Source organism: Syngnathus acus, chromosome 21, assembly GCF_901709675.1.
Source record: "Syngnathus acus chromosome 21, fSynAcu1.2, whole genome shotgun sequence".
Lineage (NCBI taxonomy): Eukaryota > Metazoa > Chordata > Actinopteri > Syngnathiformes > Syngnathidae > Syngnathus > Syngnathus acus.
Window position 1 is genome coordinate 1,400,518 of NC_051105.1, and position 27,922 is coordinate 1,428,439.

The 27,922-nt window shown below is 47.8% G+C and overlaps 2 protein-coding genes across 10 annotated transcripts in view; one reads left to right on the plus strand and one right to left on the minus strand.

The window, feature by feature from the left end:
• LOC119115028 (histone deacetylase 4-like) overlaps positions 1-15,266 on the plus strand; it is a 39,855-nt gene extending 24,589 nt beyond the window's left edge. For 8 of the 9 annotated variants that reach the window (XM_037239151.1, XM_037239150.1, XM_037239149.1 and 5 more), the window contains 14 exons: positions 1,082-1,271; positions 1,337-1,470; positions 1,816-1,918; positions 2,569-2,615; positions 3,676-3,783; positions 5,164-5,219; positions 5,310-5,397; positions 6,154-6,273; positions 6,333-6,430; positions 8,663-8,781; positions 9,287-9,420; positions 13,058-13,142; positions 13,369-13,510; positions 13,629-15,266. In XM_037239151.1, the coding sequence (XP_037095046.1) occupies positions 1,082-1,271; positions 1,337-1,470; positions 1,816-1,918; positions 2,569-2,615; positions 3,676-3,783; positions 5,164-5,219; positions 5,310-5,397; positions 6,154-6,273; positions 6,333-6,430; positions 8,663-8,781; positions 9,287-9,420; positions 13,058-13,142; positions 13,369-13,510; positions 13,629-13,668 (1,464 nt within the window). In that variant the 3' untranslated portion in view covers positions 13,669-15,266. The remainder of the gene's footprint in view (positions 1-1,081; positions 1,272-1,336; positions 1,471-1,815; positions 1,919-2,568; positions 2,616-3,675; positions 3,784-5,163; positions 5,220-5,309; positions 5,398-6,153; positions 6,274-6,332; positions 6,431-8,662; positions 8,782-9,286; positions 9,421-13,057; positions 13,143-13,368; positions 13,511-13,628) is intronic. The other variant, XM_037239146.1, reaches the window with a different exon arrangement.
• Positions 15,267-18,311: 3,045 nt separating this feature from the next.
• On the minus strand, positions 18,312-20,581 carry LOC119115385 (twist-related protein 2-like). Its single transcript, XM_037239831.1, has 2 exons — positions 19,742-20,581; positions 18,312-18,660 (listed from the first exon to the last, which is right to left on the minus strand). The coding sequence occupies exon 1, from the start codon at positions 20,314-20,316 to the stop codon at positions 19,780-19,782; it is 537 nt and encodes a 178-aa protein (XP_037095726.1). The 5' UTR covers positions 20,317-20,581; the 3' UTR covers positions 18,312-18,660; positions 19,742-19,779.
• Between the last annotated feature and the right edge of the window lie 7,341 nt (positions 20,582-27,922).

Here is a 27,922-nt window from a genome sequence, read left to right on the forward strand (position 1 = left end):
AAAGTTATGCAACACCACAGCGCGGGGCGGGGCGATGGTGGCGAGCATTTCTGTCTGTCCCGCGCCGTCGATGCCGAGAAGAGAAAAGCCGTCTGTACGTGGCCCGCGATTGGTTGGCGGCCAGTCCAGGGTCTCCCTACTTTCTCAAGCAACATGTTTGCGACCATGAGACCTTCCTCGTGTTTGCAAAGTCATGACCCGTTTTATAGACGAGATAAAAAAATAGCCCCCGGTACATTTTGAAAGGACACGGTCTTACGCAATTTATCTGCTAGCTTTCCGCGACCCACCGGTTGAGAATGTGCAAACACTCGTGACACCAACAGATTGTGTTTGTTGATGGAGTAAAGCGGCAGCGGCGATAACATCTTTGCGAGACACGCTCACAAACCGACACGCATAGTCAGGACGCCGCGTCCGCTTCCTATCTCGCTCTGGCCCATCCCTGCCGGCTGCCGACTCGCCGGCCTCGGCCAAATTCAATCAGACGCTCCGCCGGCTGTCGCCATGGCGCCCCCAGTGTAAGCGGACACGCCTGTCGGGATGGCAACGCACGAGTGCTTGATGGCTTGACTCGGGGAGTGGAAAACGCTCGCCGATGCTTAACGCAAGTTTCATCAGATTGGATGTACGGTTGTACAAGGGCACTTTGATGTCATTTTCACTTTTCACAGTTTTTTTTCCCCCCTCCAAATACTGTCGCTTTTTTCAACCTCACGCGTCAGCAGTCGCCATCTGGACTCGCAGCTTTAAATGTGTGCCCAGGGCGCCCTCTTATGGCCAGAGCGAGCACGCGCAGTCCCCACTGACAGGCCGAACGTCCCGAAAACAGATGCTTAAAACCTCCGCTCGGGTCTCGGCGACTCATTGAAAAGCTGCGTGTAAATGATTTGCCCCTTATTTGTTTGCAAGTTGACTATATCGGTGTACGCTCATTAGCTTTCGCTTGAGTAGGCACTTTAATACTTTAGGACGGACATTTGGGGGATAAATGAGCAAATAAAATAAATAAATAGACGAATGAAATAAAATGATAAATGCGGGCCCACCTCACTTAGCAGTGTGTGTTTGTGTGTGAAAGCAGCAAGCCCAGCTGTTGGAGCAGCAGCGCATCCAGCAGCTGAGGAGCTACCAGGCATCCATGGAGGCGGCCGGCTTGCCGGTTAGCCTGGCCGCCCACCGCCCCCTCTCCAGGGCCCAGTCCTCTCCGGCCGCGGCCTCCTTCGCCATGATGGTGCAGGAGCCGGCCGTCAAGACGCGTTTCACCACAGGTCTGTTGGGAATCATGGTTTTGCAAGGATGAGCAAATGTCAGTGCTTTTGTGTCGATTGCTCAGGTCTGGTGTACGACTCGTTGATGCACAAGCACCAGTGTATGTGCGGCAACACAAACAGCCACCCAGAACACGCGGGTCGCATCCAGAGCATTTGGTCGCGTCTGCAGGAGACGGGCCTCAGAGGACACTGCGAGGTAAGAACTTCAAATTGAATGGGATTGATTCATATAACAATCCAAGTCAAATGTACCCGTTTTAAATGGCGTCCTTAAATACCAAGATGGCTTCGTGTATTTGAAAATGATCCTCATCGATTACGTTTTGATTACAAACTGAACGGACGTCAGAGCGCAAGAGTGGCTTTCGCCGATAGGGGGCAGTGTTTCGCCAGTTATCGCCTTGAGCTCACGTTTCTGTAGTCCAACTTGAAATAGATGGAGACTTGTTAATTCCGTCTCATCCATTCATCATTTTCTCGGAATGGCTTTGAGGCACTGGATAGTTTCCGAGTGTGGCTAATAGGTCTTTCTTGTGTCCAGTGCATCCGGGGAAGGAAAGCCACACTTGAGGAACTCCAGACGGTCCACTCTGAAGCTCACGTTCTGCTGTATGGAACCAACCCGCTGCGGCAGAAGCTGGACTGTAAGTAGCGCTGCCATTCATTTCTTGCAACTAAACAAACCAAAAAATCGAGTGACTTCTGCAGACGCTGCAGCTCTGCTTACCTTTTCTTTGCGTCTTTGGAATCCGGCAGCAAGCAAAAGGTTAACTTTGTTGTGCAATCTGACTGGCAAGTTAAAGAATATGCTATTGTCCTGCTGTCAACACTTTGTGTTTTATTTTCTTGCTCTCACAGTTTTTTTTTCCCCTCCATGAAACAGATCCTCTAAAATTGACTCTCCCAATAGACCCCATTGATGTTTTTTTTTAATCCCACCCCCAACCTTCAGCTTTCCCAATTAAGGAGTGGCCTTGAACACTTACTCACTCCTGCAATAGGTCACAAAGTCAAATGCAAGAGATTTGCGAGTTATGCAGCAATCTGTGAGAGTTAAACTTGTGTTTGCCCTCGTCGGGCCGGAGCAGCGGGTCGTGAAGTGCTTGTGTATTTGCGTTTTACAGTCTCTACAATCAGCAGTGATCTCATTGGCTGTCGTCCGCACATCAGATCTAACAGAACCGCTAAGCTCACGCTAAATCGCCGTCCAGTCTGACGACCGTTCTGAGGAGTGGTCATCAGCTGGAATCTTAATTGCTGTTTTTCCCCTCCCTCTCTGCTCTTTTGCTCTCAGGTTCCGTCAGTCCCATGTTTGTGAGATTGCCATGCGGCGGCATTGGGGTAAGTTGATAAAAGCGCGTCATTAAACACGTCTGGCCTTACACGCTTAATTGTGTTGTTGCAACAGCAGTCAAATGTTTTTGGGGTAAACAAATAAGTCCTTGACTTGCAGCAGCCACTCACTCTGCGTCCCCCGCCTCAATAATAATTCCATTACAACACACACACACACACACACGCACACACACACACACACACACACACACACACACACACACACACACACACACACACACACACACACAGAGCCCCCAACAAGCACCGGAGGCAACAAAAGCTGTTGCTCGCCTTTCCGCTGTGTTGGTAATTGTAACCAGATGTGTTGTGCATGAGAGGTGTGTGAGTGCGTGCGTGTGTGTGTGTGTGTGTTGTTTGTATAACAGTGTGTTGGGAAATTAGCGGGACAATAATTGGCTTTCTTGCCAAGTTTGAAGCGGCCGCGGCGGCGTTTACCTGCGGCTCGATGTGCACCTCCATTAAGAAAGTTTTTCTTCATCTCGTCTCCATCCTCCTCCCCTCCCTCCCCTTTCCTGACTCCCTCCCTTCGTCCCACGGGCCTTTACGGCTCGCTGTGGTGGGAACAATAAGCGCCAGAGCTGAGTTCTGCTCTTTATAACGGCAAATGGAGCTAAATTGTTGTCTTCCTGTCATACACATGCATACAAAATGCGCACGCTGGCTCACAGAGGAAAGGGGGGCTGAAATTAGCCTGTCAGCCTGAGGAGAAACATCATTCCATCACAGCAGCATGCTTTTTTTTTTTCTCCTTACATCATGCGCACGTAAACATCACTTCTTGCCTTGAAGCACCAAATCTTGGCCCTTTTCCCATCCTATTGGTCCCCTGCAAGCCGACTTGAATACAATTGCCAGCGATGGATTCCTCTCAATGCTTGCTCCTGAAAGACCCCAGAAGTTGTTCATGCAATGTGCTCCTGCCAAATGCATCTATGAGGAGATGCTATAAGCAACACAAATGGTGGCGCAACAAATTAAACAGACACTATCTATTTTTATCCTCTTTATTTATATTTTTTAGCCTCTGTGTGTGTTTTGCCAGGTGGACAGCGACACCATTTGGAACGAGGTCCATTCGTCCAGCGCGGCTCGACTGGCCGTCGGCTCGGTGGTGGAACTGGTCTTTAAAGTAGCGTCGGGAGAGCTGAAGGTTGGTCCATTCACATGTTCAAAATTAGTTAGAGCAAACAAATTAGGTTCCTTTGGTTAGTTGATGAAGATTTCCTGCATTACATTTGTCGGTTGAGGCCATTTTGAGCCAGACCTTTGCCAGCCAGCCACCCACCCACCCAGACCTTTGCCAGCCAGCCAGCCAGCCAGCCAGCCAGCCGTCCTTTGTCTGGACGAGCGGCTGCTTAGCGTTTGAAGGCAGCAGGGCGCCGCGCGGCATGTTGGCCCTTCACACTAACGAGCCCCTTTTATTGCGCCCACGCGGCAGCCACCTGCTTAGCACCCACCTTTGCGGGCCACATAAAATGATGTGGTGGGCCGTATCGGGGCCCCCGGGCCTTGGGTTTGACACCAGTGTCTTAGGGCATTACAATTGGTTCACACTGTTGTGTTTTTTTTTTAAATAAATGGAGATTGACTGTCGGGAACATTTGTAAATAGCAAATAAGATGTCGATTTAGTAGATTAATATTATTCTGGTCCGCCTAGTGGTTGCCACGGTTTCTCGTCTTCAATATCAACAACTTTGTTTCCAACTAGGAAAAGAAGCGCACGTCTTGTGTGAATATTATGAATGCGAGGTTAAAGTTGACTGTTATTGACTTGCCCTCGGCTTAACCTGAGTTTAACACATGCGCGTGCACACACACACACACCAGCTTCCACACGAGGTCGTCTGAGGAGCCCAATGAGCAAATTCCACCTGCGCCAACAACTGTCAACGCCGCATGACGCCGTAAATCGTCTCCTCTCGCACTTGGCCGCCCCTCGCGACCGTGTTTGTTTTTGTCCCCAGTGACGTTTCAACGTTTGGTCTATTTTTCTGCTACTTGGAAAAATAACGTCGCTCGTGTCTCTCAGCTGGGTTTTTTTTTTTTCTTTTCTCAAGGCAGCTGTACAAGTTGTCTGTGGGCTAATCTCCCGACTGGCTGCTAATCCACAGCAGCTGCCTCAACATCATTAGTCCATCTTGCCTCACTTAACATCACCCTGGACATTTATCTCATGTCCCCTTATAGCGCTGGGAGTCCCCCAAAAACACTTGCCTTCAAGGAAAAAAGAAAAAACACTTTTAACTCACTGTGGTGTGTGTGTGTGTGTCTGCATATGTATGGGCCCAAAACGGAAATTTTCGAGGTGCAAGGAGATAATTTAGCGGTGCATAATGTTAATTGACTTGCCAATCAATATTCATAATGCTGGGCAAATAAAAAAAAAATAAAATAAAATATGTATTTCTTTTTAAAATGAACAAATAATAATAATAATGAATAAATAATAATGAAAAATGTACTGCTTGAAAATCGATCAAAATATGAAAAGGCACTGGCGTGACCTGCACTTTGTTGTCTTCTGCCAGAATGGTTTTGCGGTCGTGCGACCGCCTGGACACCACGCTGAGGAGAGCACGCCGATGTAAGTCAATTGTCAGTGTGATGTGTGTGTCCTTTAAAGCTGGTGACTTGCAAAATGTTGACGTTGTGTCTCACTTGGCTCCGTCCTCAGGGGATTCTGTTACTTCAACTCGGTGGCCATCGCGGCCAAGCTCCTGCAACAGAGGCTCAATGTCAGCAAGATCCTCATTGTGGACTGGGTGAGTTCCAGACAAAACACTCCCGAGCGGCTCCCGTCCCGAGCAGCAGAGGAAATGTGAAAATTGATCCTTTTTTTCTCTCTTTGCATAAGCGATATACAGAAAAATAGATCACCCCTCCATCCAAATGAGCCATTGTTGCTCGGTGATTTTTTTGTTGACATTTTGTTGGTACCTGCTGTTTGAAAGGGCCGCCACATTTCCGCACTCGTCGTGCAGCGTGCCGCTAAGCAGATGAGCGGCCACGTCCGAAGCGGGATATGTCAGTCCGAAGGCTTTTGAAGCGCGCCGCGGTCGCGTCGAGGTGGCCCCGGCCGCTCGTGGCTATTCTCAGAAACCTTTGAAGGGCCTTTTCATTTCCTCTCTGGCCGATCATCCATCCGTCCCGCCAGCACGTTGTCGCGCCGCTCTGCCACCATCCAGCCAACAGGGACATTTTATGACTGGAGTGTATTGAAATACATTATTGCGTAATAGATTCTCAAGTCTTTTAATAGACACCATATTGCCGACCAGATCTTTTTGGGGGGAATTTGTATCCATTGCAAGGACCCGAGCCTGCGATTGATCAGGAAGTCAGCCATGTTGGTTTGAAGGCCTGAGATCGAACAGGAATTCGGCCATCTTGGTTTGAAGGCCTGAGATTGAACAGGAATTTTTAAGGGAATTCTGATCATCTTGAGCATTACTTGAATATATTTCGTTTTGATGAGACTTTCACAGTGTGAGCTGACTGTTTTGGTTTTGCGTAACCAGGACGTTCACCACGGCAACGGCACTCAGCAAGCTTTCTACTCGGACCCCAGCGTTCTTTACCTGTCGCTGCATCGTTACGACGACGGCAACTTTTTCCCAGGGAGCGGCGCCCCCGATGAGGTACGATTCCTAAAATGTATTTCTTGATGAATTGCTCGCTGACTCGCTGGCAACTTTAGGTCGGCAGCGGTCCCGGTACTGGCTTCAACGTGAACATGGCCTTCACCGGAGGACTCGAACCACCCATGGGGGATGCCGAGTACTTGGCGGCTTTCAGGTAAGACTTCCTGTAATTTCTTGTCACTGCTGATTGGCCGACGTGGATAATGGAAAGAGCACGCGTGTATGTTTCCGGCATGATGTCACACTATTTACGTAACTAATGCCGTTATCGGCCCAAGACCGCCAATGGATGGATGGATGGGTTTTTTGGGTGGATGGATGGATGGATGGATGGATGGATGGATGGATGGATGGATGGATGGATGGATGGATGGATGGATGGATGGACGGACGGACGGACGGACGGACGGACGGACGGATGGACGGACGCCCCGTAGCCCCAAAGCTTCCTCTTGTGCCACGTTTCGTTTGCAGGGGATCGCGGTTGAGCCGCAAGAAAAAAGATAAGATTATTGGCTGTAATGAAATCCAGAAGCTCTCTCTCCCTCTCGCTCGCTCTCTCGCTCTCATGCTGGCTCTCTCCTGCTCTCCTTTGGCTTGCTCAATGAGAGGGGAGAAGAATTAAAGTTAATTGAAAGCAGCTCTCCTCGGAGCCAGATGACATGGCTTTGAAGTGTTAGTGTGCGTGTGAGTGCATTTTTTTTTCTCGACTCTCTCATTCCCTCTTCTGCTCGACGTTTTTTATGAACGAAGGGGGAAGCCCTGAAGCTTTGGCAATGGAGCTTTTTGTTGGCGGCTCTTGCTGGGTTTTATACCAACATGGCTTCTTTTGCACATTGTAAAAGATGATTACATGGACGTGCAGTTTTCTTATGAAGCACATCGAGCATTTGCAAGAGTGTCCGTGACAAAAAATGGTCTCTGCATGAAGAACGGCATTCTCAAAGATAATAAATAAATAAATAAACAAAGCAACCAAACTGCAGATCTTATCTAAAAAACCTTTCAAATGGAGCCACTTGCATCTCTGTGAAATTTGTTCCAAAAACACCTACCTGGTCAATAGATCAGTCTTCCTTCCAAATTCCATCTTCCTCCCACATGCCAGTCTGCAAAGCCATTGCTGGAGCTTCTTCCTGCCGAACATGTCGAGGTTTGATTCCGCTTAGGGAGGGAGGGAGGCACCAGTCATTAGAGCAGCTGCTTTTATCATCCTCATCGCTCAAGGTTGGAAGAAGAGGAGTTCCGAGCAAATGTGGCGGTCAAGGTTTTTCCCTCGGCGAACAGCGAATCGTCACTGTGCCCCTAAGGCCATTTGAAACTACAGAGGATCTACGGCGGATCCCTGTGGTACTCCGCCGCTCCCCACGAAGCAACGCTACACGCCTAAATGTCAGCTACTCCCTCCTTCCCCTCTCGAAAATGTGCGTTCAGAGCCCTAGCCACGGAAAGTCGCCGGGAACCACGTGTTTGGCCCTGTGGTAAGCGCTCACCAAGCAAATGAAACATCAATGTTAACTTGTGGTACGCGAGGAACAGTAACACACTTTTTACGGCTTTATTCAAACACTGTCGGTCCCCGTCGGATTGTGCCGCTTGGATTGAAATGGAAGCTCGCTCGCATTTATTGGCCGCGGCGTGTCGGCGAACCTGCACAAAGTGTTGTCATTCACCACACCCATCCCACTTTTAGAAGTATCTCCTCTACTTTACGTCCATGCAATTATAACTGGCCTCGCTCTGCTTTCTACTTAAGGAGCTTCTATTACCGCTTGCAAATGTTCAAAATTACCCTTTCTAGAAGGTCGTGCGGTGACTTTCGCTTCCGTGCACGCAGTTGCTCTGCTTGTGTCTATGCGTGTGTCTGTGCCTGTTTGTGTGTGTCTGTGCGTGTGTGTGTTTGCTTAAAAATCTTTTCGAGTTGAGTGGTGATGTTTTGCTGTTCATTATGTCTCAGTTCTTGGTAAATACGTTGGAAGGCTCAGCAGTGACTTTGACTTGACTTGACAGAGCAACTTGAAGATTGTAGCCAGTTTGATCCTATCAAAAGGGAATGTCATCAATTTTGAGGGATCATTATTTGCTGATCCGGACTTTGTGGTTTTGATTGCGCTCCGGAATGGGTGGAGTGACAGTTCTTTTCTCAGGAAATGTTGTGTTTCTTGGAGCGCTCGGCGTCTGGCCTCGTCGGCGGCCGTCGTATCGTTCCGCCAACCTTTTTGCATGACAAAAATAACTCTTAATGAAATGCGGCCACACGGGACCGGGAGATAAAAAGTGACTCGGCATATTTAAGGTTTCCGCACCTGCCTTACGGTGTACATATTTTTCTTTAGGTACAAATTTGCGTGGTGTCGTAAAGTTTCCGCATTTGCCTCCCTCGTAGGACGGTGGTGATGCCAATAGCCAACGAGTTTGCGCCGGACATGGTTCTGGTATCATCTGGGTTTGATCCCGTGGACGGACATGCTCCACCTTTGGGTGGATACACGCTGACCGGCAAATGTAAGTTCACCATTGATTTGCTTTGCTTGACAAATAGTGTGTAAGAGTTGCCATGTGACAATTAATTCATTCACTGCTCGCCCAGTTATAAACGGAACGTTGACGTCTATAGCCGTCAATGGTAGTGAACGAGTTGGTCAGAATTTGTTAAAGAAAAAAAAACACAAGTGAAAACTGCAGAAGGCCCTCGCTATACCATGTTTTGAGATCACAAACTAGCTTGCACAGCGCCATTAGAACACGTTAGCCCCTCAATGTGGAGCCTCGGTTGCAGCTTCATCACAAGGCGTATATTGTAGCGTGAAACCTGCCTCATATTCTGGCCAGCTTTTGGCCCCAATAAATCCACAGCGCACCTCTTGTGGATTGTTTCCCTTCTTTTAAGCCATGTGCAGGCCCACTTTTTTGATTTCTTTGATCAAATTCCAGAAAGGAAGTGGGAGCTTCATCGGCCTCCCTCTGACTTTTTTTCCCTCTCTCTCACTCTGTTTTCCTGCATATCCAGGTTTCGGCTACCTGACCAGGCAGCTGATGGGTCTGGCGGGAGGTCGGCTGGTACTCGCCCTGGAGGGAGGCCATGACCTCACCGCCATATGTGACGCGTCTGAGGCCTGCGTCTCCGCTCTGCTCGGCAACGAGGTAAGATGAGAGAGAGCGAGAGTCGGGATAGGGAGGGGCGGGGCGGGGCATCATTAGTGTGGAAAAGGATAAGCCTCATCACAGCTATTGTTTGCTTGATTTGAAACATTTCACCGGCTTTTGTATGCAAGGCATTTCTTCTTTCGCGCTTGTTGTCGACACAGAGATAGAGTCCTTCACGTTTGACAGGAAGTCAGCAGAGGCTGCCAGAAAGACGGCACTGGGAGAGGCTTTCCGGGCAAAAGGTTAATTGTGGGCGTGTGTAGGTTGGATTCTGGATCGCGGCCGGCGCTGCGATTCATGGCGCTCGACAGAATAGCCGCCTCCACTTTTTTGGCTTAGTGGAGCTCCAGTTCGCACTCGGCTCCAGATTATGTAACCAAGTTAATTTTACATCTCTTGCTGTCCAAATGTGCTCCAGTTCATATTTTTTCACCAATTGATACAACAAATGTTTTTTTAGACATTGAGTAAACATAGTAAGCCATCAAAGTAAGTCATTCGAGATTTATTCCCGCTTAGTCAGCCATTGCGCCAAGAGTTAGCAGAGCTAGCTTGTGCTGTGAAGTTTGTACTGAGGACTTTCCAAGTGAAGGACAACTGCTTCAAAAATTCTGAATTGGATCAGGAGTTTCGGCGGCCTGCCGAGCACCAGACGTGGCGGTGTTTTTTCCCCCCCCTCCCGTCAGGAGGTCAATGGACGAGTGGCGCGTAGAGCTGAAAATGTGAAAATAGGCAGGAGGCGTCGAGCGTCGATTGCCCCACGGGGCCGCCCCGCTCGCTGGCCGACGCACATCTGAAAGCGGTTAGCCTCGCACCTCTTTCGGCGAGGTCAGTCCAGGCCTTGGGATCAGATGAGGTAATTGTTTGAAGTGGAGCGTGAGGAAACCAACCTGGGTTATTTTCATGCTGCTTTTATGATGGATTCTATTTTTGCATCATGCAAGGAGTTTGTAATTGCCCACTTGGAATGGCTGATGCTCTTTTCAAACATGCCTGAAGGTGGAAAGATTTGGGGCAAAAAAAGCCTCTGACAACCAATTGATCGACAGACAAGAAATGGAATGGTCACGTCTATCGTAACAAGCCACTTGGCTAAATTGTCCGGCATTGTTAGCTCCGCTTTTTTAATGTAGCTAGAGCATAGCTTCACAAAACTAACACCGCTTAAGGAAAGTTGAACCGTAACCAACAGAAAGCGAGTCAGCGTCAATAGAATTGTCTTGATTTCTGGTGATGCCAGTCAGCAGCAGCAGCAGCAGCAGCAGCAGCGAGGGGGGCACGTTTAGATTGCCGGAATTTTGATACCTGACAACCGGGAAAAAGCCTGAAATATCCCTGATGGTATCAAAACAGGAAGCCAGTAACTGCTTTATCATAATATCAGCAAAGGTCCTCGTAACGGATCTGGAATGCGGCTGGAAAACATCAATGGCGCTTTGCTGCTCCGAAGAGAGAGAAAAAAAAAAGAAACGACCGCTGCTTGGATGGTTTTTGGCTTTTCCCAGTTCACGAGTCAATCGTGGTCGGCTCCATGTGCTTTTTTTTCTTGCTTGAAAGTTTCTGGATCTGTCAAACGACAGGCAAGATGGGGAACTTGAAATTGACAGCCAACGAGGTTGCGGTCCTCTGCAGGTTTCTTTGGTTTCTGCCAAAAGCAACTCTTGCATTCAATCAAAGACCCATTTTGAAAGTCTCTATTTCTGCTTGACCTCTTTGACCTTTGACCTGCGTCGCTTGTACTTTTACTGGCCTTCCGAGCGAGAAAGACCTTTTATTGCCAAGTTAGGAAAAGCTGCGCTATAATAAGCATGAGGTTGCTTTTGAAAACAAAATGACAAAATGGTTGAGCTAAGAGCATTAGCTCTTTAACTATGAGCTAATTTATGATTGCTAGCAAACAGATGCATAGACGCACGCTTGTTAGCAATGATTTGATAAACAACAGGCTAATATGCTAATGGCTAGCACCCGTGATTTGATAAACAACAGGCTAATATGCTAATGGCTAGCACCCGTCTGTGCCTTTTTTGGGCATGTTTTTGCTCCGGTTCCAGTAAGACGCTCAAATTCACCTGTCCCCTCTCGGGGCCCAGCAGTGGAAAAGATCACCTGCTTTGCTCGCCACACGTCGTTCGCCCCGCTCACTTAGCATGACATAATCAACAGGTTTTGGTGACCGCTAACACATGTAGGCCGCCGCAACCGTAAACAATGGCCGCCTTGTGCGGCCTTTTTCTTTTGCTGAACAAGTGGAATCCCACCTCTTTCCACTGTTTTTGTTTCAGCCTCCCCCTGGAATGTTTATACCGGCGCACATTCCTCGCTCGTAGCTCGTGGCTTTCCGCGGCGTCTCGCTGCGGCGTCTCGCTGCGGCGTCTCGCTGCGGCGTCTACCTGTGGCGTGCCAGGACATCAGTCAACGTGTCGTAGAAGTCTTCAAACTGTTCTTGTCGTCTTCTTTTCATACCACCGTGGACCTTATGGGTTTCTCTGTAGCCATTCCTGCCAGGTGGGGACCCCCAGAGGACCCTGACATGAGCCATTAAAGTTTATAAGCATGGGGCCCGGCTGTCAGTCATGCAGACAGACCGCCCTCCCCAACCCCCCCATCCGAGCGCTGGCTGAGGTGAGCCCCCGTGAAACCCCAGAGAACCCCTGACCTCGCTTTGACGGAAAGCTCAAGCGAGCGGGCTTCGTCTGGTTTTGACGGGCTGGGGGTTACGGCAATTCGTTTTGGGCTTTTGCCTGAAGGCTCAAAGGTGACTTTGCAACCAAATAGTGGTCCACTCTGGCTTGCGAGAAAAAACTCTTCAAGACTGCAATATTGTCTTGTTTTTGAAAATGGTTGGTTCTTTTCAGATCCAATGGGCGGCTTCCGTCTAGCTTTGAAACGTTTGCAAAATCACGTGTGTCCATGCACAAGTACCCGCTCCTTTCCTGTGCTGGTGATGTAGCGTGGCGTGACACGGATGGATTAAAGTATCCCTCTCCCTGCACTGCCTCTTCCTTCCACCGCTACGGACCCCGCCCGCACACTGTTTGTTCAAATTAAAAGAACTATTCGGACCTGGTGGAAGGCAGCCAACTTGCCCTTGACATCTTCCTCTTTGGCTCTTGCCTGCCCGCCGACGGCCAACATGAACGTGTGCGCATCTCTCTTTGCAATCCACTTGATTGATTGGCAGCCAGTGAGGTTGCGGCATCATGTGTTGCCGGACAAAATTCGCCATGTAGTGCGTGTTTGTCTACACACGTATAATTTGGTGTGAGCAAGCAGTTTCCATGTCTGTGTCCTAGGGGTGGGTCACAGTACAAAGAGCATATTGTCTTTTTTTTTTTGTGGTCATAGTTCTGCGAGTTCACATCCAGAGGTGAGCTGGGAGGAGAGTTACTGGTGGATCGCTTACAAATAGTTGTGCCAATTCAAATGCAGCAAGAATGCGCAGCTTGAATCGGCCTCCTCGGTGAGCTCATCACAATTTACAGAAGAACCGCTCAAAAGACATCAATGGAAGGAGCAAAAGCATAGCCCATTAAACGTGGTCTAAATGTGCTACATTAGTCTCCATCTTTAAATACACAAAAGGATTGCAGAGTCATGTGGCGATGACCCTCATTTCATTTTTTCCTTTCAGTTGGAGCCCATTCCGGACGAGGTCTTGCAGCGCAGACCGAACGCCAACGCCGTCCACTCGATGGAGAAAGTTCTTGAAGCTCACAGTGAGTGAACTGTAATTGTTTTATGCGTCAATGTGCTGTTGTATCAAAAATCACACAAAAGTCCGCATGGAAATCAAACAAAAGTCCATTTTAAAAAAATGGTAAATTATTTTTGGATTTTCTTTTTCTTTTAATGTATTTGGTTTTTTTTGTTTTGTGAGTGGATTTTTTTTCATGCATATTTTCTTTTCTTTTTTCCACCAAATCTTGTTTTGTTTGCGCCCAGGTAAATACTGGTGCTCACTACAACGCTCTGCCTCCACGCTGGCTTGCTCATTGAGCGAAACCCTACGGCGAGACGCGGACGAGGCGGAAACCGTCTCCGCTATGGCCTCGCTCTCCGTCGCCAACAAGCACTTTGGAAAGAAGTACGTTTGCTCCAAATGCTTTTCATTGATTTTCTACGAGGCCCAAACACGAAATTGGCAAACTGTCATCTCTGGATTTGCTGACTTGTGTGCTCATTTCGAATGTGTGTGCACACAGGACTGAAGAGGAACCGATGGAAGAGGACGCCCCCATGTAAAGCGTCCCCGTTTGCCTTTTCCAGCACTGAGACTTTGCCACTCCGGCCCGTGTCATCGCACATCGCGTACTGGACAGGACAGGTCGGCACAAGCATCATCTTGATATGTACAAATGGAAACGAATGGAAGAGCACGAGCATCTTTAGTGCCAGTACTTTTCCCCCACACTAGAGTGACACACGATTCTTTTTTTTTGAACGCCAGTCAACAACGGACACAATACAGACGGACCAGCCGCATCCTTGAGCACGTTTTCATCAAAAGTGGTCGTGAAGAATGTGATTGTGCACTTAGGTTGGAACCTTCCCGCATTTTCCCCAGCTTCATTATCTGAAAGAATGGAACAAAGAGATCAATTGGGTGACATTTTTTTCCAACGTCTTATATGGTCCTTCTCATTCCAAAATGGCTGACCGTGTGGAAGAAGAGTGTGCATTTGTGCCTTTTTTTTATTTTTGGGGGATATTTTTGGATACTTGCTTTGCCTTAAAAAGGGGCTCCAAAATAACGGCGTCTCCCAATTCCACACGACTCGGCGACACATCGAGTGTGTGCGTCACCAAACTTGCCTTGTCAACTTTTGAGGCTTACTTACTTAAATGGCCTTATTTTTTTTTTTTTCCCGTCTCATCTTGGTAGGTGAGATCCAAACGTCCATTGGAGGCACTTACACGTAGCGTAGCATGCACTGATAAATAGAAAGCCATGTTCCAAATTGTTCAACATTAGAGATAGCGTAGCTTTAAAACGGAGACAAAAATCGTCCGAGAATGTTTGAACGTTATTAATTGGGTTTTACCCTGTCATGTGTGAAGAAGAAAAGCGTCTTACACGAATCAAATTGCTATTTGAAAGGCTTCACGTTATTTATCCCAAATTACATTCCGTATGCAAGTAGCTTGCATTTTTTGTGGCTTCTTTTGAGTTTATTAGCCCAACACTGGAGTCTCATCAAAGTTGCCTTATCTTTGGCAACTTTCATCTTTGCCCCAACATTGCTCTCAAAAGTGGATTTTTGTTGTTTGTTGGACATTTTGAGATCTATTTTCCGAGCACAAACTTTTGTTTTGTGCACCGTTGCAGGGATGTTGTGACCTTTTTCTTTCTCATTGTGTATATTTTCTTGATACGTATTGCCTTGTGTTGCGTCACAAAGCTGACAAGACTGGTCTGGAAATGGACTGAAGGGTTTGTGTGTGTGTGTGTGTTTCTACTTTGTATACAATTGTGCATCGTCTGTTCATAGTAGAGTTGTATACTATATATGAAAAAGAAATGATTCTATTGTATGATGAGTGTGTTGCGTGTACATAGTAGGCCTCCCGAAGACGCCGTTTGTTGTCCTCGCTTCCATTTTGCTGTCGACTGCTTTTCTTTTCTTTTCTTTTTTTACGCGCCGTCATTTGGGATGCGTCGGTTCCCATCGGCCTGGCCTGGCCTGGCCTGTCTGCTTCCCGTAGTCTTGCACATATTTGTACTTTTCCAAACGCTCCTTGTCTATTGCTGAACATGCATTTTTTTATATGGCACCTGTTACATTTGAGTCATTCAAAAGAAACTGAGACCAACATTAAATCTGGATTTTACATTTCATAAACGTCTGAATGTGTTTAGCTCAAGCAACCAGGCTTTGGACTGTCAAGAAATTTGATGAATAGAATTGATATTTAGCAAGTGGCTAGCTAAAGCATATTTTTAACTGGCGTTGAGGAATAGCGTCGAGGGTCCCACGCTAGTTGTGCCACCCGTGGGCGAAGGTCAAAGGTTTGAGCTTGTCTCCAAATAAACAGACGAGAATCCCCGTCGGTGGCGGAACTAACGCAAAGACAACACGTTTCAAAAGCAAATACGAGTACCTTCAGCTCCTACTCAAATAAACACGCATTCCGCCACCGCTTTTGTCTCACCGCGACTCGGAATTAAGAGAGTAAGAGTGTCAATAGCCATGGCGGCCGCCTCGGCCTTTGTTAGCTCCTCAGATTGTGTAAATCATTCGGACGCCGCGTCGCGTGAAAGGCAAAGCCACCGAGCTTAACGGACAATATTTGCAGAAAGCAACGAGCCCGGAAGAATGCGCCAGCTCCAAACGACCTAACACGTCGTGCACCTTCAGCTAAGCTAAAGTGGGCTATGCTACTGAAAAAATACTCGTAAGGCAGCCCACAACTCAGAAGAATCGCTTTGCGAAGCTTTGACGACTCGCCCTTTGCAAACATTGTGATCGTTTTCTGAGGAGATTGGGAAGTTTTTTTGAGCACACTCCACACCGCAGGAGAATCACTCAGGTTAATCGTTTGGAGACATCCGATTATCGGGTGTGCCCGCATTCATCATCATCACCACCGCATGCGGACACGTAACCCCGTGACCCCGCCGCAAAGTCGGGTCACCGGGGAGGTGGAGAAGCCTCCTTCTTCCTGGAGGCCTGCCCGCAAGATGGCGGTTGGGTCGCCACAACAAAGCGCACAAACGTCATGACCGATTGAATGATGGCAATACCAAAGCCCCGCCTTCGCTATCTTGGTTTTTTTTCCACTTGATTCCTCACTATGACATTGCGGTCTGCGGCCTCAGCGTCTGCCGTTGTCAGTTGGCTCTATCATTACGCAGCCACCCGGGTGTGTGTGTGTGCGCATGTGTGTGTGCGCATGTGTGTGTGTCCACCCAGCTGGACTCATCACACAGCACATTTTAATTGCAGGTTTCAGTGTCTAAATGAGTGATGTCGCTCGGGCCAGCGTGACTAATTACAGATGACGCTCATTACAATCGTTTTTGGATCGGTCGCAAAACAGACTTGGAAAAGGTAGACGGCAGGCTTAGCTTTAGGCCCCTTACTTTTCGGGCCATCTTGTTTGACGACTTTGGTGTGAAAAACAAGTGATCGCCTTTTTTGTTGCTGTCCATTCTGTCTCTTTAGAAACAGGGGAGGCTCCGTTATTTTGGCTTCATTCTCCGGGGGTGGTCCGGCACGGCCTGCACGTAAAAGCTCCTGAAATAGTGCGACCCTTCCGACGGGCGTTGATCTCTGCGGCCCGGCCGGCCATCATTGTCGCTGATGAGCCCAGGGGAGAACGTTCTCCCCTCATCGTTGATGTGGAAAACAAAACGCCTGGACCGCCTCCATCAGGCCCTGAAACAAGCAGAGTGAAAACGAAGGACTCGCTCTGTTTACGCGCTGGATCGCTTGTTGCCGTTACAACAAGCCTTGAAAATATTCCCCGGTTAGATTTGGTATTTCGGTCGGAGCGCTCTGCTCGTAAAAACTGTAATTATTGTTTGGCTGACAACACGGACGCTTAAGTTAGATCCGCTTGCAAGATGCTCCGTGCTGAGGTAAAACTGTCAGAGCAATGTGCCAAAGCAAAAGAGGCTGATGAGGCTTGATTACTTCAGGGATGCTCGTCATGGAAAAGGAAGCAAAGAAATTGGTGCAATAGCCCAGACGACGCTGCCTCTTGGCTTGGCATGACACACTTTTTTTTTTTTCTTCCACCCCCCCCCCCCCCCCCCCCATCAATTCACCTATTTTGAACTCTTTCTGTGAAGAGGCCACCAAGTCCAAATAGGAATTGGGTAAAAGAAACAAGCCCCATGTTGTTGTCCTGCTTCTTTCTACGGACGAAAAAGCCGGCCGTGGGAGGCAAATGAAAATGTTGTCGCGTTTTTCCGTGCCATTTTTACAGGAAACATCTGGATCTCCGGCCCCAGCCGAGCAGCGTGGCCCCGGGTGATTGGGAGCCGCTCAGATGCGAGGGCCCGGAATAATGAGCCCGTATCAAACGGGCTCCCGCCGAGAAGCGGGGGCGGCCGGCGGCGACGAGCGAGCGAGAACCAGCGCCAAAGGTCCAGCACAAAATAAAGAGTGCAAAAAAAGTGAATGGGAACACTGTTAATGTGCAAGACAATTCAATGCAGCTCTGCTTACCTGGAGAATGCTTTGGCTCTGCGGCGTCGAGCATTTTTTGGAGTGCAGATCGTCCTTTTGACCGTCTCCTATTTCAACGACACAGCTCAAGCAACCGCAGGCTTTTCTTTCCTTTTTTTTTTTTTTTTTTTTTTCTTCAACACCAACAATGCAAAGTCACATCACGCGCCAGCTGCAACCAACAATAACATTTGTAAACACTGGCAAAAACATGTATGATGCATTTCTGTATCAGATTAGATTCGAGTTTTTTTTTTCATCAAGGTCATTTTTTTTGTTTAAAAAAATGCTGTGTGAAATCAAACATCACCTTCATTCAGCAAATGATTTTGAACGTTTTGATGAAGACTAAGACGCCACACATTATGAGAGGAAAAGAATGCCAGGTGTGAGGCTATACTTTTCTGTGCACGTGTGTGAGATGTGTGTATTTTCTACGTTGTAGTTTTGATCTTGCTTTCAGCTCATTGCCACACGTTTTAGCAGACAAGCTTTTTTTTTTCATGTGTTCAGGGTTGAAAGTGGCTCAAGTTCCCTCTGCTGTTAATAAAGGTGACTTTTATGATTATTGGGTGGGGGGCGCTCCATTATCCAAGGCCAAACTTTGTGTTTTGGCCCTCGTAATGAATGCTGCATACATGGAAATGTAATCAGCACAAACTGTTTCTCAGTTGAAAAATTCTCCTTGTCAGATAAAAAAAAAGCTGCACAAGGTTTCCTTCAAAAATATGTTTTAATAAATAAGCAAAATGTACAAAAAAAGACTTCACGGGGATCACGTGTTTGGTCCCTTTGCAGGCTATAGGCGCACTTTGGACATCATTCTGTACACATTTCGACATGTCCGGGAACAAGTGAAATCGATTTATTTGCATCCTTCTTTTTGACTTTTGCTGTCACATGACAGTCAGCAAGTGGACAACGTCACGCACGTCACGTCCTGTCAGAGGCAGCGTGCTGGCTGCGGCCACGCATGCGCGCGTGACGCTTCTCAATGCACGCGAGTGCGGCACATGACGTCCACGGGCTCTTCGTGATAGTCCATTTGGGTCTCGACGACAGTCTGCAAGAGAAGAAGTGGATCAGGATCAGCTTTCATTCAAGGTGTTCAAAATCCAAATGACATGAAACGTGAACCTTCAATGTTGACATTAACGATGCATGACGTCTTTGAGCGAGATTTCCATGTTTTCATTTTCTGAACATCTTAAGCCTTTTTTCTTTTTTTTTTTTACATAGTTGAGTTTTTAAAAAGGAGCGATACAGAACTCACAAACTATAGGGAATGCAGGTTTTATTTGTATTTATTGTGACAAATCCTATTTGAGACTCGCCTTTCTGGAAAGAACTGATGATTCCAATTTGTTTCTTGGATCTTGCAAGGGTGCATGCGCAAGCCTACAAACGATCTCGGCCTGTTCGTTTAACACGGTAATGGTGCATTTTGTCCTGGCCGCCATGCAGTTCGTTTTTGCACTCATTCCTGCGGTGCGCACACAGCAGTGCATGGCCTGTTGCAGCCAGCATGCATGCACGCGAAAAAACGACGAGGTAAAAAGCAAATGCCTGCTGCGTAAAAGAAAATGGTCTTTTCATGAACACTATTCCATATTAGATCATGTAATTAATGGACTCGGATTGAAACCCCCAAAAAAATAGCTTTCAGCCACCAATGCCTAATATTTTTCACACAATCTGATTTCCCTTTTATTTGTTGACATTTTTATTTTTAAACATTCTTTTAAAGGATTTTTCTTTTTCCCCTCCGCTTTTTCCATTTTCGAATCCTTCCCGCAAGCAACATATACATATATATGGCCGATAATATTGCCAACACTAGGCTTTATAGGATCATAATGTCGAACTAAGATAATAAGTGATCTAATGATAAAAGGGCGACCGGGTAAAACAAATGATGTTATCACACCCAGGGGCGTTCCCGTTTTGAACAAAATACAAAGCAAAACGTCTTGGGAAAAAATGAAGGGATCCAAAACGATTAGATTCTCTGAGAAAGGTGCGAGTGAGATTAAAAAAAAATAAAAAATCTGCATGACTGGGCCTTCTTTTGAGTGAGCTTTAAAGCACGCGTTGGGGGGGAAGAATGTAAATGTGCTGCGTGACGTGTGTGGCAGGCGACGCACCTCTTGGGCATCGCACCCGGCGCGCGCCCTCGCCGCCTTTAATGCGAGGTGGACATGGACCAAGCGCCCTCCATCCTCCAGACGGAGAAGGCGTAGCTGAGTCTCTCGTGGGCCACGTAGCTGCAGCTGGACATCTTGTTGTCCATCTCGTCGCTCTGCAGCACCTGACACAGGAAGTCGATGTAGCGCGACGCCAACTTGAGCGTCTGGATCTTGCTCAGCTTGTCCGAAGGCAGCGTGGGGATGATTTTACGCAGAGACGCGAAGGCTTCGTTGAGCGACTGCGTCCGTTGGCGCTCGCGCACGTTGGCCAGCACCCGCTGGTTCTGCAGCTCCTCGTACGACTGGGTCCCGGCGGTGCCGACCACGCTGGGGCTGGGCTTCTTGCTGCGCTTCAGGGGCGCCGGGCTTCCGCCGCCGCTGCCGCAGCTGTCTTCTCCGCCACCGCCGCCGGACTTTTTGCTGGGCCTCCGCTTGCGGGCGCAGCGCTTGCCGGGCCGTCGGCGCTCAGCCTCCTCCTCGCTGGTGCCCAGGCTGTCCGCCGGGGACACCGGGGATCCGGAACCTTCTTCCATTTCTCGCTTGAAGAAATGCAAGGGGAGCGAGGGGAACGCGACGTCCACCTTGGAAGCCGTGGTGACGAATTGCAAAAGCCCCCCCGCCGCCCCACAAAAAGTATCCGACAAGATGGGAGGAAGAAGCCGAAGCCCTCCGCGCGCGCCCTGCCCTGCCCTGCCCTGCCCTGCCCTGGCTTACTTCAAAGACGTCCGAGTGCACTTTGGCATGCCTTCTCCTCGCGCAGGAAGTTTTTCGCAAGTGTTTTTTGGGGGGGAAACCTCATCCCGGGTTGGGATGCTAAATAGTTTGGAGGCTGGAAGGGGAGGGCTTTTGCAGCTGGAGGGGGAGCCTGCATGCGCCCTCCTGTTTCTTCGCGACAGTGCAACTCTGGAACTTTCTTGAATTCTTTCACTCGGTTATTCCAATGTCACCTTTGCGACCTCGCCAAACAAGGCCCCGTCGCCATCAAACGCAACACTTCAAGCAAATCGGTCCATCATAAGGATAACAAACAGAGACAAGAAGATCAATCTTTCATCACAGGCTTCTAAAATGCACCTTAAAGGAGAGGAAAGTCCATACATACGAATACGCCGGTGTGCATGTTGTTTGTCAGAGGTCCAGCTCTTCATCTGACATGTCATGTTTATTCTGCACACATGGCTCACATTACTTCAAGCGCCGCCAGAATGTGCACACGTTTTTCCCTAATAAAGTGGCTAACTTGGAAAACATATTGGAACGCGGCCCCGAGGACTGGAGCTTGACACCTGTGACCTTTGACCATGATGTTTCCCTAATAAAGTGGCCTGTTATTAGCTACACTTGAAAATGGCGGTGTACCTAATGGAGTGTCCGTGTGCTTCCCTCGTTAAGTGCACCTGCGTGAAAAGTTTTAGCTCATGCTGAACGTGAAAATGACCAAAATCTTTTCACGCAGGTGTGTTTAACGAGGTTAAGTTGGAAAACATATTGGAACGCGGCCCCGAGGACTGGAGCTTGACACCTTGACCTTTGACCGTGATGTTTCCCTAATAAAGTGGCCTGTTATTAGGTACACTTGAAAGTGGCGGTGTACCTAATGGAGTGTCCGTGTGCTTCCCTCGTTAAGTGCACCTGCGTGAAAAGTTTTAGCTCCTGCAGAACGTGAAAGAAGCTAAAACTTTTCACGCAGGTGCGTTTAACGAGGGTAACTTGGAAAACATATTGGAACGCGGCCCCGAGGACTGGAGCTTGACACCTTTGACCATGATATTTCCCTAATAAAGTGGCCTGTGATTAGGTACACTTGAAAATGGCGGTGTACCTAATGGAGTGTCCGTGTGCTTCCCTCGTTAAGTGCACCTGCGTGAAAAGTTTTAGCTCCTTCTGAACGTGAAAGGAGCTAAAACTTTTCACGCAGGTGCGTTTAACGAGGGTAACTTGGAAAACATATTGGAACGCGGCCCCGAGGACTGGAGCTTGACACCTTTGACCATGATATTTCCCTAATAAAGTGGCCTGTGATTAGGTACACTTGAAAATGGCGGTGTACCTAATGGAGTGTCCGTGTGCTTCCCTCGTTAAGTGCACCTGCGTGAAAAGTTTTAGCTCCTTCTGAACGTGAAAGGAGCTAAAACTTTTCACGCAGGTGCGTTTAACGAGGGTAACTTGGAAAACATGTTGGAACGCGGCCCCGAGGACTGGAGCTTGACACCTGTGACCTTTGACCATGATATTTCCCTAATAAAGTGGCCTGTGATTAGGTACACTTGAAAATGGCGGTGTACCTAATGGAGTGTCCATTGGCTTCCCTCGTTAAATGCACCTGCGTGAAAAGTTTTAGCTCCTGCAGAACGTGAAAGGAGCTAAAACTTTTCACGCAGGTGCGTTTAACGAGGGTAACTTGGAAAACATATTGGAACGCGGCCCCGAGGACTGGAGCTTGACACCTTTGACCATGATATTTCCCTAATAAAGTGGCCTGTGATTAGGTACACTTGAAAATGGTGGTGTACCTAATGGAGTGTCCATTGGCTTCCCTCGTTAAGTGCACCTGCGTGAAAAGTTTTAGCTCCTGCAGACCGTGAAAAGAGCTAAAACTTTTCACGCAGGTGCGCTTAACGAGGGTCACTCGGAAAACATGTTGGAACGCGGCCCCGAGGACTGGAGCTTGACACCTGTGACCTTTGACCATGATATTTCCCTAATAAAGTGGCCTGTGATTAGGTACACTTGAAAATGGCGGTGTACCTAATGGAGTGTCCGTGTGAATCCCTCGTTAAGTGCACCTGCGTGAAAAGTTTTAGCTCCTGCAGCACGTAAAAGAAGCTAAAACTTTTCACGCAGGTGCGTTTAACGAGGGTAACTTGGAAAACATATTGGAACGCGGCCCCGAGGACTGGAGCTTGACACCTTGACCTTTGACCATGATATTTCCCTAATAAAGTGGCCTGTTATTAGCTACACTTGAAAATGGCGGTGTACCTAATGGAGTGTCCGTGTGCGTCCCTCGTTAAGTGCACCTGCGTGAAAAGTTTTAGCTCCTGCAGAACGTGAAAGAAGCTAAAACTTTTCACGCAGGTGCGTTTAACGAGGGTAACTTGGAAAACATATTGGAACGCGGCCCCGAGGACTGGAGCTTGACACCTTGACCTTTGACCATGATATTTCCCTAATAAAGTGGCCTGTTATTAGGTACACTTGAAAATGGCGGTGTACCTAATGGAGTGTCCGTGTGATTCCCTCGTTAAGTGCACCTGCGTGAAAAGTTTTAGCTCCTTCTGAACGTGAAAGGAGCTAAAACTTTTCACGCAGGTGCGTTTAACGAGGGTAACTTGGAATACATATTGGAACGCGGCCCCGAGGACTGGAGCTTGACACCTTGACCTTTGACCATGATATTTCCCTAATAAAGTGGCCTGTTATTAGGTACACTTGAAAATGGCGGTGTACCTAATGGAGTGTCCGTGTGCTTCCCTCGTTAAGTGCACCTGCGTGAAAAGTTTTAGCTCCTGCAGAACGTGAAAGTAGCTAAAACTTTTCACGCAGGTGCGCTTAACGAGGGTCACTCGGAAAACATGTTGGAACGCGGCCCCGAGGACTAGAGCTTGACACCTTGACCTTTGACCGTGATATTTCCCTAATAAAGTGGCCTGTTATTAGGTACACTTGAAAATGGCGGTGTACCTAATGGAGTGTCCGTGCGCGTCCCTCGTTAAGTGCACCTGCGTGAAAAGTTTTAGCTCCTGCAGAACGTGAAAGTAGCTAAAACTTTTCACGCAGGTGCGTTTAACGAGGGTAACTTGGAAAACATATTGGAACGCGGCCCCGAGGACTGGAGCTTGACACCCTGACCTTTGACCGTGATATTTCCCTAATAAAGTGGCCTGTTATTAGCTACACTTGAAAGTGGCGGTGTACCTAATGGAGTGTCCGTGTGCTTCCCTCGTTAAGTGCACCTGCGTGAAAAGTTTTAGCTCCTGCAGCACGTGAAAGAAGCTAAAACTTTTCACGCAGGTGCGCTTAACGAGGGTCACTTGGAAAACATGTTGGAACGCGGCCCCGAGGACTGGAGCTTGACACCTGTGACCTTTGACCATGATATTTCCCTAATAAAGTGGCCTGTTATTAGGTACACTTGAAAATGGCGGTGTACCTAATGGAGTGTCCGTGTGAATCCCTCGTTAAGTGCACCTGCGTGAAAAGTTTTAGCTCCTGCAGAATGTGAAAGGAGCTAAAACTTTTCACGCAGGTGCGCTTAACGAGGGTGACTTGGAAAACATGTTGGAACGCGGCCCCGAGGACTAGAGCTTGACACCTTGACCTTTGACCGTGATATTTCCCTAATAAAGTGGCCTGTTATTAGGTACACTTGAAAATGGCGGTGTACCTAATGGAGTGTCCGTGTGCGTCCCTCGTTAAGTGCACCTGCGTGAAAAGTTTTAGCTCATGCTGAACGTGAAAATGACCAAAATCTTTTCACGCAGGTGTGTTTAACGAGGTTAAGTTGGAAAACATATTGGAACGCGGCCCCGAGGACTGGAGCTTGACACCTTGACCTTTGACCGTGATGTTTCCCTAATAAAGTGGCCTGTTATTAGGTACACTTGAAAATGGCGGTGTACCTAATGGAGTGTCCGTGTGCGTCCCTCGTTAAGTGCACCTGCGTGAAAACTTTTAGCTCCTGCAGCACGTGAAAGAAGCTAAAACTTTTCACGCAGGTGCGCTTAACGAGGGTCACTTGGGAAACATGTTGGAACGCGGCCCCGAGGACTAGAGCTTGACACCTTGACCTTTGACCATGATATCTCCCTAATAAAGTGGCCTGTTATTAGGTACACTTGAAAATGGCGGTGTACCTAATGGAGTGTCCGTGTGCGTCCCTCGTTAAGTGCACCTGCGTGAAAAGTTTTAGCTCCTGCAGCACGTGAAAGAAGCTAAAACTTTTCACGCAGGTGCGCTTAACGAGGGTCACTTGGGAAACATGTTGGAACGCGGCCCCGAGGACTAGAGCTTGACACCTTGACCTTTGACCATGATATTTCCCTAATAAAGTGGCCTGTTATTAGGTACACTTGAAAGTGGCGGTGTACCTAATGGAGTGTCCGTGCGCGTCCCTCGTTAAGTGCACCTGCGTGAAAAGTTTTAGCTCCTGCAGAACGTGAAAGTAGCTAAAACTTTTCACGCAGGTGCGCTTAACGAGGGTCACTCGGAAAACATGTTGGAACGCGGCCCCGAGGACTAGAGCTTGACACCTTGACCTTTGACCATGATATTTCCCTAATAAAGTGGCCTGTGATTAGGTACACTTGAAAATGGCGGTGTACCTAATGGAGTGTCCGTGTGCGTCCCTCGTTAAGTGCACCTGCGTGAAAAGTTTTAGCTCCTGCAGCACGTGAAAGAAGCTAAAACTTTTCACGCAGGTGCGCTTAACGAGGGTCACTTGGGAAACATGTTGGAACGCGGCCCCGAGGACTAGAGCTTGACACCTTGACCTTTGACCATGATATCTCCCTAATAAAGTGGCCTGTTATTAGGTACACTTGAAAATGGCGGTGTACCTAATGGAGTGTCCGTGTGCGTCCCTCGTTAAGTGCACCTGCGTGAAAAGTTCTAGCTCCTGCAGAACGTGAAAGAAGCTAAAACTTTTCACGCAGGTGCGCTTAACGAGGGTCACTTGGAAAACATGTTGGAACGCGGCCCCGAGGACTAGAGCTTGACACCTTGACCTTTGACCATGATATCTCCCTAATAAAGTGGCCTGTTATTAGGTACACTTGAAAATGGTGGTGTACCTAATGGAGTGTCCGAGTGACGTCACAGATCAAACAGCCAATCAGAAAGTGGGGGTGAGGGTCACTTTTATTCAAGCCAGTGCTTCTCAATTATTTTCTGTGATGCCCCCCCTAGGGAGAAGAAAACATTTCGCGCCCCCCCCCCATCTTATTAACATTAAAGAAAACAAAAAATAAAAAATAAAGATCAACTTACAATAAAGAATAACTTTATTAATATTGTTTTTTTAGTCTGTAACAGAACAGATTCAAAATGCATCACTTTTCCTTAAAATAAAAAATCAATTATAATTATTCAAACTATAAACATTCTTGACCAACTGCCATTTTATGCTGAAAAAATACAATAAAATAATATACATAATATTAAATAACAGCAATAAATAATATTCAATTCAAAGTAATCAGCAACATTAACTCAGGAGCACAACATATAAAACATTCTAACCTCGAAAACAAAAATGAATAAAACAATTTGTGCTCTAATCAAAATGAGGCAGCATTCCACGACTGCAGATAGTATCAGCAATGGTGTTTTTTTTTTTTTGCACTGAGCAATACGGTACGCTGCTTTATATGATGCTTACAATGCTTGCTGGTTGACTGAAGTAGCATTCACAAAGTGGGATGATTGTTGGCAATATTCAGCCTCAAGCATCTTATCAGCGTGATTGGGGTGCAACGACTTCATAAGTGCCGCCTTCATTGATTTGGCTTCATACTGTCCACTGCCAACATTGTAAGGCACAGTAAACACACCGCTCTTTCCTCGTCTCCCATCGTAGTCATGGATGGATGGATGGATGGACGTCTGGTGAAAGGATTTGATGGACACGACAGGAACCCAAAGTGGAAGGCCAAGCCCGGCGAGGTGCACAGGGGTGGTGTTGGGGGGGGGCTCCTCTGTCAAGTTTTTAGTGCCCCCCCCCCACGTGCTCAAGTGACGTTATGGACAAGATGATTTGTTGGCACGCGTCGCCGCTGGAATTTGGACTTGGAGGTCGTCACGACGGCGGTGACGCTCGGCCCCGAAAGATCTTGGGCCGAGGATGTAAAGGGTGCCGTGCGCGCCTATGCTGTGTATACATTCTCACCTGATTATCTCCACCTGCCTCTTCACGCATGCCCTCTGCTATGCGCGCCCGCCTGCCTTTAAGCGCTTCAAGATGTTCCGGCCGAGGAAGCCTCCATGCAGCTGCTTCTCATTGTGCAACGGCTTCTCGGCTACTTGCGGCCCCACAGATGGTATATATTGCATTTTCTATCCGTGTCACTACCAAATGCTCCAAATGTGTTGATGACATCATCAATGTATTCTGTCCACTTTTCTGAGTGAGCAGAATTAAATTAGTCAGTGGATCAATGTTTCTCAATTTCAAAATGTGTTCTTTGTGTGTCATTTGGGTGTCGGAGTTTGTGAGGCCAAAGCAAAGCGTTTTACTGCGTGTTGCTTTTCCAGTAAAGTGTGACTCAGCTAAGTCCTTCCCGAATATCAACTCGCACGTCAGCCTTGATTGCGAAGCTAATTTCGAGACGCGAGAGGATTACATCACGACAAAGGAATAATGCCTCATTAAAAAAAAAAAAAAAAAGTCATTCCCGGCATTTAATTGTACTCTCACGACACAATGCAACACTTCACATGATGTGAAAGCAAAAGGACCAAACCAAACAAAATGCAGGTACATAGAAAGTGAGACTTTCTTCTCCTCTCCTGTAAGCCAGCCTCCCTTGGTTGATATCCACAGCGAGGTGTTTCTGAAACGACATTAGGGTTCCCTTTCATAAAGCTTTAATTGGGAGTGCGGAGCAGCTTGAAGCATTTTGCGTTTCTTTAATGCCATGTAGACTCACTGCTTTGTCTCCTGCATGCGTGAAAGGGGGCCCGGCCCGGCCCGGCCCAGGATACCAGCGTCTGCTTTGATACGTGAGGATGGAGGCCCCCCTTCCCACTTTCTTCTCAACACATACTATAAACATGCACCCCCCTCCCCAAATACTGTACTGGAGCTTTGCAACCCCATGAAGTCATGCAGCCATAGGGACTAACATGAATAAATAAATAAATAAATCCATACATCCGTCCGTCCATACATCCATGAATGAATGAATGTAATCTAGCATGGCTCAAAAACGTTTCAAAGCTGTGGCAGGAAAACAAGGTCATTGGCGCTCAGGGCTCCAACGGATTCTTGCTTTGGTGCCGTAAGAGGGCGGCAACGTAACCCCAATCAACTCAAATACACTTCATTGCCTGGACAGTTACAAAAAACAGCACCTCGGGAGCAATTATTCCGCTTATAATGTCATTATATCCATTATGATGTACTACTTCCAGGATGTGAAC

What these genes read in the sequence shown, in the direction of transcription:
- LOC119115385 (XM_037239831.1), bottom strand. Translation starts at nt 20,316, where the DNA reads ATGGAAGAAGGTTCCGGATCCCCGGTGTCCCCGGCGGACAGCCTGGGC.